Source organism: Scyliorhinus torazame, chromosome 8 (genome assembly GCF_047496885.1).
Source record: "Scyliorhinus torazame isolate Kashiwa2021f chromosome 8, sScyTor2.1, whole genome shotgun sequence".
Classification (NCBI taxonomy): Eukaryota; Metazoa; Chordata; class Chondrichthyes; order Carcharhiniformes; family Scyliorhinidae; genus Scyliorhinus; species Scyliorhinus torazame.
The window spans coordinates 227,375,414-227,389,470 of NC_092714.1; the positions used below are offsets into that span (position 1 = coordinate 227,375,414).

The 14,057-nt window shown below is 45.9% G+C and overlaps 1 protein-coding gene across 2 annotated transcripts in view; it reads right to left on the bottom strand.

Annotated features, from left to right (window-relative positions):
• The window catches only part of LOC140428422 (DEP domain-containing mTOR-interacting protein-like), a 111,986-nt gene that overhangs the window by 18,918 nt on the left and 79,011 nt on the right, over window positions 1-14,057 (bottom strand). Inside the window, exon 9 of one of the 2 annotated variants that reach the window (XM_072514851.1) lies at window positions 1,730-2,015. The exons of the other annotated variant lie outside the window; for it this stretch is intronic. Within the exon in view, the coding sequence (XP_072370952.1) occupies window positions 1,995-2,015 (21 nt within the window). The 3' untranslated portion in view covers window positions 1,730-1,994. Of the gene's footprint in view, window positions 1-1,729; window positions 2,016-14,057 lie in introns of those variants that run through there. 2 annotated transcript variants of the gene reach the window in all.

Sequence of the window (14,057 nt, forward strand, 5' to 3'; positions counted from 1 at the left end):
TCAATATTATAGATATTACCAATGGATTTTCACAAAGTGGGTTATATGAATTTCAAATGCAATGTTATAAATTACTATGGAAGCTGAGTCAAGCACAACATTTAAGAAGGGATTAGATGAAAGGCTGAAAGAAATATAAAAAGGCAGAGAGAAATACTTTGGATTGGCGTAAATAGCTATGTTGGGCAGAAGCAGTGGCATGATGCCCAAGTGGTCTCCTTTCATGCTGCCATTTCTGAGTTGACAAAATGATAACACCACCGGAGGAATTCTCTGTCGGTGGGATCCTCCGTCAGCAGTGCACCCACGCGTTTCCCGACGGTGTGGAGTGGCCCACAATGGGAAGCCCCATTGGCCTACTGCGGGAACGGAAGATCTCGCTGTCGGCGGGGGCACACGCCGTGCCGGAAAACAGGCCTGGGGGGACGGAGAATCCCAACCCTTATTTTTAATTTATAGAAATATATCTTTCCCTCATGATCTTCAGAAAGCCAACAGTAAAATCATAAGAAATAAGAGCAAGAGTCAGCAATTCGTCCCATTGCGCCCTCTCTCCCATTCAATAAGATCATGGCTGATCCAATGGGGCTGATCCTATGTGTACCCATCAGCTCTGATTCAATCAAAAACCTATCTGAATTAGTCTTGGATGTATTCAATGATCCTGTGCTCCCTGGAGGAGAGAATTCCCAAGACTAATAACTCTGGGAGTTCTCATCTTAAATGGGAGTACCCTTGTTGGGAGGCCCCTTATTTTTATAAATTGTGCCCCTGGTTTTAGATTCCCCTGTGAGAGGAAACATCCTCTCAGCATCTAGCCTGTCAAGCCCCCTCAGATTCTTAGTTCTTTCTGTAAGATCACCCCTCATTTTCTAAACTCCAATGAGTATAGGCTCAACCTTTCCTCATAAGGGAACCTCTTGATCAGGACTCAGCCGAGTGAACCTTCTCTGAACTGCTTCCAATGTCAATTTATCGTTTCTTAAATAAGGAGACCAAAACCTTGCACAGTACTCCAGGTGCAGTCCCACCAATCTCCTCTACAGTTGTATAAAAACATTTCTTACTTTTAGGTGCCATCCTTAGCAATAAAAAAAATGACATTTGCCATCCTGATAACTTGCTGTACCCACAAGCTAACTTTTTGTGATTCATGTACAAAGCTTCCCAGACGCCTCTGTACCTCTGCATTCTGCAGTCTCTATTTAAATAATATTTTGTTTTTCGACTCTTCCTGCCAAAGTGGACAAGTTCACATTTTCGCACATGGTGCTCTATCTGCTCCACTTGCTTAACCTATCTATATCCCTCGCAGTCTCTGTATGCCCCCCTCACTAAGATCATAGAATTCTCACAGTGCAGAAGGAGGCCATTCAGCCCGAGTCTGCACCAACCCTCCAAAAGAGCACCCTACCTAGGTCCCCGGCCTATCTCCGTAACCCCACCCAACCTTTTGGACACCAAGGGGCAATTTAGCATGGCCAATCCACCTAACCTGTCCATCTTTGGACTGTGGGAGGAAACTGGAGGACCCGGTGGAAACCCATGCAGGCACAGGGAGAACGTGCAAACTCCACACACACAGTCACCCAAGGTTGGAATCGAACCTGGGTTCTGTCATGATATGCAAACATGCAGCTAATGAATACATAGAATAGGACATGACCAATGAGCAGTCAGGACACTCAGGGGTGGTATCTCACTATAAAAGGGACTGTTTTTTCTTCACAAAATATACTTTATTCATAAAATCTATCATAAACATTACAGAACATTTCGAATTGTCTTGACTGTACATTTCCATCAGAGTTACACATTCCCTTGACTTTCTTCCATTCAATTTTGATAACCTTACACACATATCATTCTTTACGTTACAATTCCTTCTTAAACATTTACATTGTCATGTTTCTTTTGATGTGGAGATGCCGGCGTTGGACTGGGGTGAGCACAGTAAGACGTCTTACAACAGCAGGCTAAAGTCCAACAAGTTGTCATGATAAGCAAACCTGGAGCTAATGAACACATAGAATAGGACACAACCAATGAGAAGTCAGGACACTCAGGGGTGGTATCGCACTATAAAAGGGATGAGGCACTCACACCCCGCCTCTTTCCACAGACCAACATCTACAGAGTGAGACAGGGTGTATCCTTAGCATCACACCCCAGCACGTGGCTTAGAGCAAGGCTGGTTCAGTTAGACTGAGTTACTACATTTAGATTAGCAGAGAGTCAAACTCATTGAGAACTGTGCTAATAGTTCATTAAAACACATTGAACTCACGGCAAAGTCTGGAGCATCTTTTACTCAAAACTGCATCAAGTGGCAGCTTGTGTTATTCCAAATTACATAACACAACAGGTTCTTGGTGCTGTGAGGCAGCAGTGCTAATCACTAAGCTACCGTGCCACCCATTTGTTTATCCTCAAAGTATTCAATGTCATTATGAATAGTTCCACATAGTTTGGTCACACAATTGGAACTGTCAAAAGTTGCAATTTATGGACATTTAGAGATTTGCAGTATTTGGAATATTAGACATTTTAATTATTATTTCAGGCAAAGGAAAGCATTACTGCTCATTCACGGGAGAGTAGATTTTCTTTTAAAAATGTGGTTAATTTTGATTTAACTGAAGTACAATAAAACACAAGAATACAATTTCCTATTTGACTAATAATAGATAAAGCCAGGGTACATGCCTTGTTGAAACCTCAATGCCTGAAGCCTGGCAGTAAAATAATGGCTACATTTCATTGTTAGTGCTTGAGGTGTGAATCTAGCTCTCTCCGGTTAATGCTAGACTGAATCAGGATTGCCTCTGGCATTATTCTGTAAATGTAACAATCAAAGAGTCAGTGAATAAAGCAGTAGCAAGTACTGCTTCTGCAATACTCGCTACTCCTAGAAATTGTATGCTGGTTACATTGTAGTGCTTTTCATTTTATTTCCAATAAAAAGTACTATCAGATTGGTTGAAAAAATCTTAGTCCTTTCACATCCTGATTTAAACATTGTAGTTAAAAGATGTAATCGCCCAGATTCTGCATAAAGAATAATGCTGAGGCAACAGTGCTCAATGATACTATGGAGTAAATCAAAGACAATGTCCAGCCTCCGCATGTGCGATCAAAGTGGCAATTTGAAAATGAGTGCCTAGTTGGTACTGCTCCTCCAAACCAATGGTGACTTGGTTAGCACTGCTGCCTTACAGCACCAGGGATCCAGGTTCAATTCTGGCCTTGGGTGACTGTGTGGGGTTTGCACATTCTCCCCATGTCTGTGGGTTTCCTCCGGGTGCTCCAATTTCCTCCCTCAGTCCAAAGATGTGCAGATTAGGTGGATTGGCCATGATCAATGCACAGGGTTACACGGATAGAAGAGAATCATACAATCCCTACAGTGCAGAAGGAGGCCATTCGGCCTATCAAGTATACACCGGTCCTCTGAAAGAGCACCCTACCTAGGCCCACTCCCCTGCCCTATCGCTGTAACGCCATAACCCCACCTATCCTTTGGACACTAAGGGACAATTTAGAATGACCAATCTACCTAACCTACACATCTTTGCACTGTGGGAGGAAACCAGAATTAGAGCATCTGGAAGAAACCCACGCAGACACGGGGAGAATGTACAAATCATCCAGAAGAAACCCACGCAGTCACTGTCATGATATGCAAACATGCAACCAATGAACACTCAGAATAGGACACAACCAATGGGCAGTCAGGACACTCAGAGGTGGCATCACCACAAGGGGGCATGACATAAACACTATAAAAGGGATGAGGCACTCACGCCTGCCTCTTTCCATACAGATATCTAGAGAGTTAGACAGGATTGATCAGCAGCATCACACCCCACCCCAGTCTGGAGCATCCTTTAGTTAAGACTGCATCAAGTAGCAGCCTGTGTTATCCGAAGTAGCATAACACAACATGATACCAGGATTGACTGGTCAATCTATTTAGTTCAACTCAGCAAGATACGTGACAACCAGCTACTGAATACAGGCACAATGGACAAGATTCAGGCTCTTCATCAGCTCAGGACCACCGGCAATCTTAGTGCCAACTGGCGATCATTCAAGCAGAAATTTCAACTATACGTGGAAACATCCGACCTCAATGGCGCGACCGATGCTTGGAAGATAGCTCTTCTACTCACCACTACGGGTGACCATGCAATAGAGATCTTCAACTCCTTTCACTTTTCCGAAGGGCAGGACAAAACGAAGTACCAAACCATCCTGGACAAATTCGACAGCCACTGCGAGGTGGACACCAACGAAATCTTCGAACGCTACATCTTCAAGCAGAGGATGCAAGGTAAAGACGAATCCTTCAACTCCTATCTAACTAACCTTAGACTGCTAGCGCAATCCTGCAATTTCGGTGATATCACTGACTCCATGATCAGAGACCAAATCGTTTTTGGAGTCCACTCTGATCCTCTGCGAGAACAATTATTGAAAATCAAGCACATGACCCTGCCAGTCGCGATTGAAACGTGTACTGTGCATGAGCACTCTAAAATTCGCTATTCAGTATAAAACGGCAGAAAGTGAAAAACAAGCCTCCCACGAGGTGGAGAGTGTTCAGGCCATCTCCTGGATACAGCCACATTGACAAAAGCGGCCATTTCGCGCGCTCTTCCCGGGGCCCGACGGATGCGCAATACGATCGGGAACACGAAGCGGCCAAAAACCACACTGCGCAGGTGCAGACGTCCAAGAACCGCATCGCGCATGTGCAACGACGCACTGAGCGTCATGGCGTGTGCGAACTGCGGCACCGCCCATTTTAAAAAAAACTGCCCTGCAAGAGGCAAACGCTGTTTAAACTGTGGGAAACCAAACCACAATGCAGCCCTGTGCAGATCTGCACCACCAGTCAGAAGCCAGCGCTCCCAATTCCGACAGCGGCGCATCAGAGGTTGCAACACCGAATGCATGACTCTGATCCAGGCAGTGCGACGGATCCAGATGATGAATACCTGGACAACACTTACTGAGTGGGCATTATTACGAAGTGTGAATACGCCACACTGGACACATCGCAAGTCCAATCAATCCTGGCCGTGAATTCCGAGGACGAATGGCATGCAGTGATGAAGGTCAACCTCTGCCCCATCCAGTTCAAACTGGACACAGGTGCCTCCGCCAACCTGATTTCGCAGGTGGACTTCAAGAGAATCAAGAAGCTCCCACAATCCTTCCAGCTGCCTGCAAACTCCTGGACTACAATGGAAACGCAATCAAGGCACTGGGGTCCTGCCATCTGCAGGTGTCCAGCCGACACACACAAGCTTACGCTTCGAGATTGTTAAACCAGAGAGGGCGTCCCTGCTAGGTGCGCACGCCTGCAAGCAACTGAACCTCATTCAAAGGGTCTACACCACGACGCCGTCCCATTCGGATCTTCAGGCCAGCATCCTAACCCAGTACCCAGATGTATTTAGCGGGATGGGCATGCTGCCGTTCGAGTACAAGATTCTACTGCGGCCTGATGCCAAGCCAGTGGTCCACGCACCACGACGGGTCCCTGCTCCACTGAGAGAGCACCTGAAGGCAGAGCTCACGAGTCTACAACAAAAAGGCATCATCTCTAAGGTCACTGAACCAACTGACTGGGTCAGCTCGATGGTGTGCGTAAAGAAGCCTTTGGGGGACCTAAGTATCTGCATTGACCCCAAGGATCTAAACAGAAACATTATGCAGGAACATTACCCCATCCCGAAGAGGGAAGAAATCACGGGTGAGATGGCACACGTGTGCTTCTTCACAAAATTGAACCCATCCCAAGGATTTTGGCAAATCCAACTTGAAGAATCCAGCAGAAGGCTCTGCACCTTCAACACGCCTTTTGGCTGATTCTGCTACAACCGAATGCCATTTGGCATCATCTCGGCATCAGAGATTTTCCATCGCATCATGGAACAGATGATGGAGGAAATAGAAGGGGTTCGTGTCTACGTTGACGGTATCATAATCTGCTCCACAACCCCAGAGGAACATGTATCACGGCTCAAGAAAGTATTCCGACGCATACATGAACATGGTCTCAAGTTAAACAGGTCCAAGTGCTGTTTTGGGACATCCACGCTGAAGTTCCTGGGCGATCAGATTTTGCAACACGGTGTACGCCCGGACACAGACAAAATTAAAGCCATCGAGGCAATGAAAGTCCCCGAGGACAAGAAGGCAGTACAGCGCTTCCTGGGAATGGTCAATTTCCTTGGCAAGTTCATCCCGAATTTGGCCACACATACCACGGCCTTACGCAACCTGGTGAAAAAGTCAACCGCCTTTGAGTGGAAGGCGGAGCACCGAACAGAGTGGCTGGAGCTGCAAGCCAACCTTACCACTGCACCTGTCCTTGCATTCTTCGACCCAGACCGAGAGACCAAGATATCCACAGATGCGAGTCAGGATGGCACTGGGGTGGTGTTGCTTCAAAGAGAAGACACGTCATCCTGGGTACCAGTAGCATACGCATCACGGGCAATGACACCCACTGAGACCAGATATGCGCAGATTGAGAAGGAGCGTTTAGGTCTTCTCACCGGCATCCTCAAATTTCATGATTATGTCTACGGCTTGCCAACATTTACTGTTGAGACGGATCACAGGCCTCTGGTCCACATCTTCCAAAAGGACCTGAACGACATGACGCCTCGTTTGCAGAGAATTGTGCTCAAACTCCGGAGGTATGATTTCAATTTGGTGTACACACCTGGCAAGGAGCTCATCATCGCGATGCATTGTCCCGCTCCGTGAACTCACCCAGTGAACCACTGGAGATCATCTAGCACATTGAATTGCAGGTACAACTGTGTGCAAGCACTCTCCCGGCAACAGATGAGAAGATCGTTCTCATCCGAGAAGAGACGGCCAAAGAGCCCCTGTTGCAGCGAGTCATCCACAACCTCAGCAATGGCTGGCAGAAAGGGCAATGCCCTCAATTCTACAACGTCAAGGACGACCTGACGCTGATCGATGGCATCCTGCTCAAGCTGGACAGGATAGTCATCCCACTAAGTCTCCAGAGCACGGTGCTGCGGCAGATTCATGAGGGACACCTGGGCGTAGAAAAGTGCAGACGCAGAGCCCGGCAAGCTGTCTACTGGCCCGGCATCAACCAAGACATCACGGACATGGTCCTGAACTGCGAAACCTGCCAGAGGTTCCAACCAGCGCAGAGCAAGGAGACGCTCCAACCACATGACCTAGAGACCTCTCCGTGGTCCAAGATTGGCATTGACGTATTCTATGCGAATGGTCGCGGCTATATCTTAATCATCGATTACTTTTCGAACTATTCTGAGGTGCTGAAGTTCACCTCACGGACTGTCATCAAAGTGTGTAAAGAGACATTCTCACGGCATGACATCCCGAACACTGTCATGAGTGACAATTGCCCGTGCTTCCACAGTCAAGAATGGTCCACATTTGCAAAGAGCTACAATTTCAGGCATGTCACTCCAGTCCACACTATCGGCAAAGTCGAAAAAGGGGTGCACATCGTTAAGCAGCTCATCCACAAGGCCTCGGACTCCGCTTCCGACATACACCTTGCACTACTTGCGTACCGGGCGACTCCCTAGTCCACTGGCATGTCGCCAGCTCAACTGCTGATGAACAGGGACCTGTGGACGATGCTTCCAGCCATACACCTGCCCAACCTTGATCACCTCCCGGTGCTGCAGAAGATGCAGCAGCTTCGCGACAGCCAGAAGCAGGGCTGTTACGCACATGCCACCGATCTGGACGTGTTATCCCCAGCCGACACAGTTAGGATCAAGATACCGGATGGTGGGTGGTCTGCTCCGGCTGTCATTGTTCGACAGGCCGCGCCCAGATCCTATGTCATACATATGGCTGATGGTTCCATTGTGCGAAGGAATCGAAGGGCACTGCGAAACGTTGCTTTCCCACAACCACTTTCCCCTCCATTTCCACATGTCGAATTGCCACCTCCAGACACCTTGAACCACGAGGCCACCAGTCGTGCCTGCCACTCGCCTGTCAAGACACCGTCATCCCCTCCACCACCTCTCCGGCGGTCGACGAGGATCAGACGCAAACATTATAAAAGGGATGAGGCACTCACACTCTGCCTCTTTCCACAGACAGACATCGAGAGAGTTAGACAGGGTTGATCAGCAGCATCACACCCCAGCACGTGGCTTAGAGCAAGCTGGTACAGTTCGACTGAGTTACTACAGTTAGATTAGCAGAGAATGAAACTCATTTGAGAACTGTGTTAATAGTTCAATAAACACGTTGAACTCATTTCAGAGTCTGGAGTATCCTTTAGTTAAGACTGCATCAAGTAGCAGCCTGTGCTATCCGAAGCAGCACAACACAACAGTCGCGGGGAGAATATACAAATCATCTGGAAGAAACCCACGCAGACACGGGGAGAATGTTCAAATCATCCGGAAGAAACCCACGCAGACACGGGGAGAATGTACAAATCATCTGGAATGTACAAATCATCACACTGACATGGAGAAAATGTACAAACTCCACACATACACTCACCCGAGATTGGGATTGAACTCAGATTCCTGTGCTGTGAGACAGCAGTGTCATCGTGCCGCCCCTAGGGTGAGGTAGTGGGCCTCTGTAGGATGCTCTTTCAGAGGTTTGGTGTGGACTTGATGGGCTGAATGGCCTCCATCTGTATTATAGGGATTCTATGGAAGTGCACCACACTTGTATCTTACTGGAGAACCAATGACAGCCCCATCTCGTCTAATTTTGAGAGTGACGGGATTAAATCACAATTATACAGTCCGCTTGCTGTCATTAAGGTTCCTGGCTTCACCAAGAGCAATTTCCTGCAGGGGGAGATTTCCTGCTCAGAAAGCTGTTGGCCAGAGTATAGCAGCTCTCCAGTAATGGCAGTGCACCTGGAACAGTGGCCATTGCTAGCACTGCAGCAGGCGTGAGGATGAGGATTGTCCCTGGAAACCCAGGATGTAAGTGACTGCAGCAGGTTCCAGGGCCAGTCAGATATATGGATTCCCAAGGGTCTCTCCCTTGCTGCCTATGGCTCTCTCCTTTGGGCAAAGGATGTCTGAGTAGGTGGAGCCTCTGTCCCCCCACCCTGCTCTCATCCAGGCTGGAGGCACACCTGTTACAGAGGCTGATAAGTTCTAAAAAATAACTTGAATTTGTGACAAACTTAAAGGAATTGCATATCAAGATTAAGGATTTTACTGTAATAAACTAAAAGCAACATTAGCTAGACATTACTTAGTCAGCAACAAGTAATCTGAACTACTGAAAAGATAACCCTTATTATTGTCTTAACGCAATCAAAAACACCATGCAGTATACATGTACATTACATTAGACTTTACCGAGGATTGCAGTCTTTAAAGGCACAGTCCACAATCACTCCCAACTTCCAATAAGTCATGTCTCCCTGCTTCACCAAGTTGGAAATTCAAATGACTGCCGAAAGATGCTTCCCTCAGTTTTCAGAGCGTTTCTAAACTGATCACAGGCAGAAAGATCCATTCTGGAGATTTGGAGAGACTTGACTGCTTCCACAGTCTATCATTATCACAGTGGGAAACCTGTAAATTCGCAGTTTGATTGACAGACTCATGTGCTCAATCAGGGATAAACTGTCTTTGATGTGGGGCTATGAATATAAATGTTTGTTATTTTAAGTGATGAAGTACTTGAAAAAATGTAAATGTATTGAGTGGGCTTTTATCAACGAGAGAGAGTTGTTTTTAATACTGTGGAATTTGTAATAGATACTTAGAACCTTAATTTATTTAATCTCAGTAAGAAATTTTACAACACCAGGTTAAAGTCCAACAGGTTTGTTTCGATGTCACTAGCTAGTGACCCCAGTCCAACGCCGGCATCTCCACACCATTATTTAATCTCAGCATGGCTCCTGAGTTTAGCCCATGGATGATGTAATGGCAAAGTGTGATGGGTGGAGGTGATCATGGGGTGGCATAAATTGGCAAAGGGACTATTTAGGACCAGGGGGATACGGATGGGGTATGGGTTGGCATGGAGGGTAGGAGGGGTCATGGAGGTGGATGGAGGACATGAGTTGCCATGGATAGGGCAAGGGATATGTGGAGGGTGAGGGCTAAAGGACCTTACTGTTTTTTTCCTTCACTTTATTTGGTTTTCTATACATGTCTTTTACAGTAAATTAAATATTCTAGTTTATACTTCTTGAATTAGACTGTGTTTCAGTGAGGACTCCTCAATCTGATTGGTTAAAGAGCCCTGCTCACATGGCACAGATCACATAGAGAGGACAGGAGGCTGGACCAGGCGTCTGAGGAATGCAAGTTGCTCCTCCAAAACTTGTGAAATATCTGCAGACAGCTTTTAGTGTAATGAACTGCAAGTACCTTCACCGCCAATCTCAATATCCAGAGCAATGTCACAACAAGATTCATCCTCATAAAGTTGTACAGTGTTAATCAACACTTGGGTGAGCTAAAGTTGTGTCAACTTATGGAACATGATGGGTAATATTTAGCTACCTTAATTAAATTGTCAGGTGCTATCGTAAATTCTCCGGGCCATATCGGCAGCTAGAGCCGGGTGCTCTACGCTGCTAGAAGGTTAGCCCCCAGCCAAACGGAGGATCTGTGGCCATTTTACTCCATTTTTTCTTTCATAAAACACCACTGTTGCCACGCCAGCGTGGGGACATAGCCTCAAAATCGGAGAATCTAGCCCCTTATCTGTTACAGTGCAACAGGTAAAGTGCTGGACTAATACATTGTTAGCGAAGGTTAAACGTACGCTACTCCATGGATGGCAGAATGAGAAATCTTCAGAGGAAATGAAGCCTTCATCAGGTGAGGAAAGATGAGTTCAGTTGCGAGGATGGGTGTCATCCATTGGGGTACGAGACTGGTCATTCCCATAACAGGAATAGAATATCTGCTTGAAGAACTACATAGCACCCATTTGGGCGAGAAGCTCCATGTGGTAGCCTGGAATCAATGAGGATAGAGAAAAGATTGCGAAACAATGTGACCCATGCCATAGGTCTCTGCCCATCTGTGAGGGAAGCTCGTATTGCACGAGCCCCATGGGGTTATAATTCGGGTCACCCCCATCGGTGTCGTGAGGGTTAGTACACATTACTCCTCACATTTATCGCAGCATCTGTATCACATTAACACCCAGTCATTGTTCCTGCCTTCTTGATCTTTGACAGGTTTCTTTACTATGTAGCAAAGGATGGTGTTGCAGATTCTTCCTTTCAGTTTCAGTGATACTTTTCTGTCTATAACTCTCCACTGCACTTGTTCTAAGTATTCCAACCAGAGTTAAACCGTTGCTTAATTTCCATTTCCATACCCTAACCATTGGTGCAGGCAAGTCAGTGTATATTGGTACCAGTCCCAAAGCCAGACACAATGAAAAGAGTTGGCGACAGGAAGGGCACCCGGCTATAAAACCACTTGACAAATGATGGTTGAAATGATGGCGGATATGAATGATATTGTTGAGATTAATGCAACTGTGTGAGGTACTTAACTGCAAGCCAACGCCGCTTGTTTGGATGAGTTACCTTCCTCAAATCTGGAATCTTAGGCCTTTATATGAGTAGTGTGAACATCCATGGAGGAAGGGCAAATAGAGTCATATCTTTGGAATGGAGGCTTCTACTGCAGAATTCTCTGGAGCTGCCATATATTTCAGAGGGATAGAGCGAGCATGGTGTGTGCTGTAAAATGCTCGTCAAACCAGATACAATGGGAAGGTTGTAGTTTTGTTTGAGTGCATCGAGAGTAGAAGAAATTAGATATCATTCTGAGAAGAAACGATTCACATGACTCAATACAAGGCATAAAGATTTCAGGAATAGTTTCCGACCATCAATGTGGAGTGCGGTAGGGCAGCATGGTGGCGCAGTGGTTAGCATTGCTGCCTCACGGCACTGAGGTCCCAGGTTCCATCCCAGCTCTGGATCACTGTTCGTGTGGAGTTTGCACATTCTCCCCGCGTTTGCGTGGGTTTTGCCCCCACAACCCAAAGCTGTGCAGGCTTTGTTGATTGGCCATGCTAAATTGCCCCTTAATTGGAAAAATAAATTGGGTACATTTTTTTAAATGTGGAGTGCAGTAGATTAAAAGTAGCAGAATTACATCCCAAATGTACCATTAGTATTTGCCCTCATGCTTCACTCTCTTCACCTTCTAAGGCTTCCATTCATCGGATCTACCTCATGGAACTTGAAAGGTCATGGCTGGAGATCCATACACTTGTCGTCAATCTCTCCAGGCCGTTATATTCACTCAAAATGCTTAAAGAAATGTTTAAAGTAATAACTATATCAATTCCCCAGATGCACAATTCCCCAGATGCACACTAATAGTGACTGGGACAGCGAGAAATGCTGCAAGTCGTAGTTATGCACAGCTCAGTTCATTCTCAGAAGTTGTGGAGGATTCCAACTGAATTGCTTACACTTGCAAGGTCATTAAAACATTTTGTGGGAAGGAACTATCATGCATGAGCGATCATAGTGGTCACCTCCTGCTACTGCTGCTGATCTGCATTCCTTGGGCCTTCATAATTCGGGACTTTATGTAGATGCGCTTCCACAGATTATGTGGAAAATCTTTAGGATCCTTGCACTCCTGCGGCACTGACAGAAATCCCCTTATTTGAAAAATATATTTTGCCCAGCTTGTAAACTAATTTTAAGTCTAAGTGTCCGCATTAACCTTTTGAATTCTACGGCAGCACAATAGCTTCCCAGCCCAAGTATTGAGCTCCCAATGAGTTACACTCATAGCATGGGGAGCTCAGCAATAGGATTAAAATTAGGTGAACTCAAGGAACTGTATTGGGATAAGCATAGTTTTTGCATGCTGGGTATGAATCACACACTGCCACATTTTACATAGCTAACAGCACATGCTTGAGAGCGGTGACTGCTCTAGTTTGTCTGCATCATAAGGTTCATATCCCTGATCACTATCCAGTGACTCCCTGCTGGGAGTGCATGTGCTTGGATATAAGCTCTGCTACCTTGGAGCCCAATAGGTTGAAGATAATTACTCTTGAAACCTATGCATAAAGAACAGCTACTTGGTCAGCAGGGGCGGAGGGGGGGAGGAGGAGGAGGAGGTGCAGGCGCAGGCGCAGGCGCAGGCGGCGGCGGCGTCTGGTGTCCACAGAACCATAGCCCGGGAGGAACAGGACATTCTTCAGGTGGAGAACAGATAGGTCACGAAACTTAAGAAATCAAAAGTGAAAAAAGTGTTAATTGATGTCAACAACTTTGCTGAATTTTTTTTTAAACCCTGAAACTATGCATGTGCACTCTGCTGAAAGGTAATCAGAATCTAAAATATATCAGCGGTGAAATGAAACTTCAAGCTAAATCAATCACAAATTAAGATTTAAAATTGGAAACATCTGACAAGGAATTATAATTTCAAAGCCTAACAGTAAGAAGCCATATGTCAGTGCTCTACATGTGTGGGCACTCATTAACACAGAAAAGGCTTAAGTCTTCAAACTGTTTCCAAAACAATAATGAAAGGGGCAATGTTTAGTTCCATTTTGAAGAACTGATAGGTAGTGCCAAAGAGTGAGAGTACTTAGCTATAAATTCTTACAGTCTGCTCTGTCCCCCTTTTGAGTTGCACAATGCAGGGAGGCATCACATGGAGACCAGGCATTTGAATGTTGGGAGAGGGAGATTAGATGAGGAGCTCCCGTTGAGTGTTTCCTAGCAACCAGAGGAGCAATGATGTTGATTTGGGTGCATTCCATTACTCCTCCCCACCAAGCCCTTGGCAAGAAAGTAAATGGTGTGGGAGGACTTATAATGAAAAGAAACATATCTAAGATGAGATGTCCTTCATTAGAGCACTCATTAAAGAGTTTTCCATTTGCTTTGAAGTCTGTCAGACAGTTAATAACATAATTAAAATCTCCTTAGGAAATTCAACCAACAACCACGCCATTGGCTAACACATTATATTTTCTCTCTCATCAACATAGTTTTTGCAACTATCTTATAAAATCTCTACAGT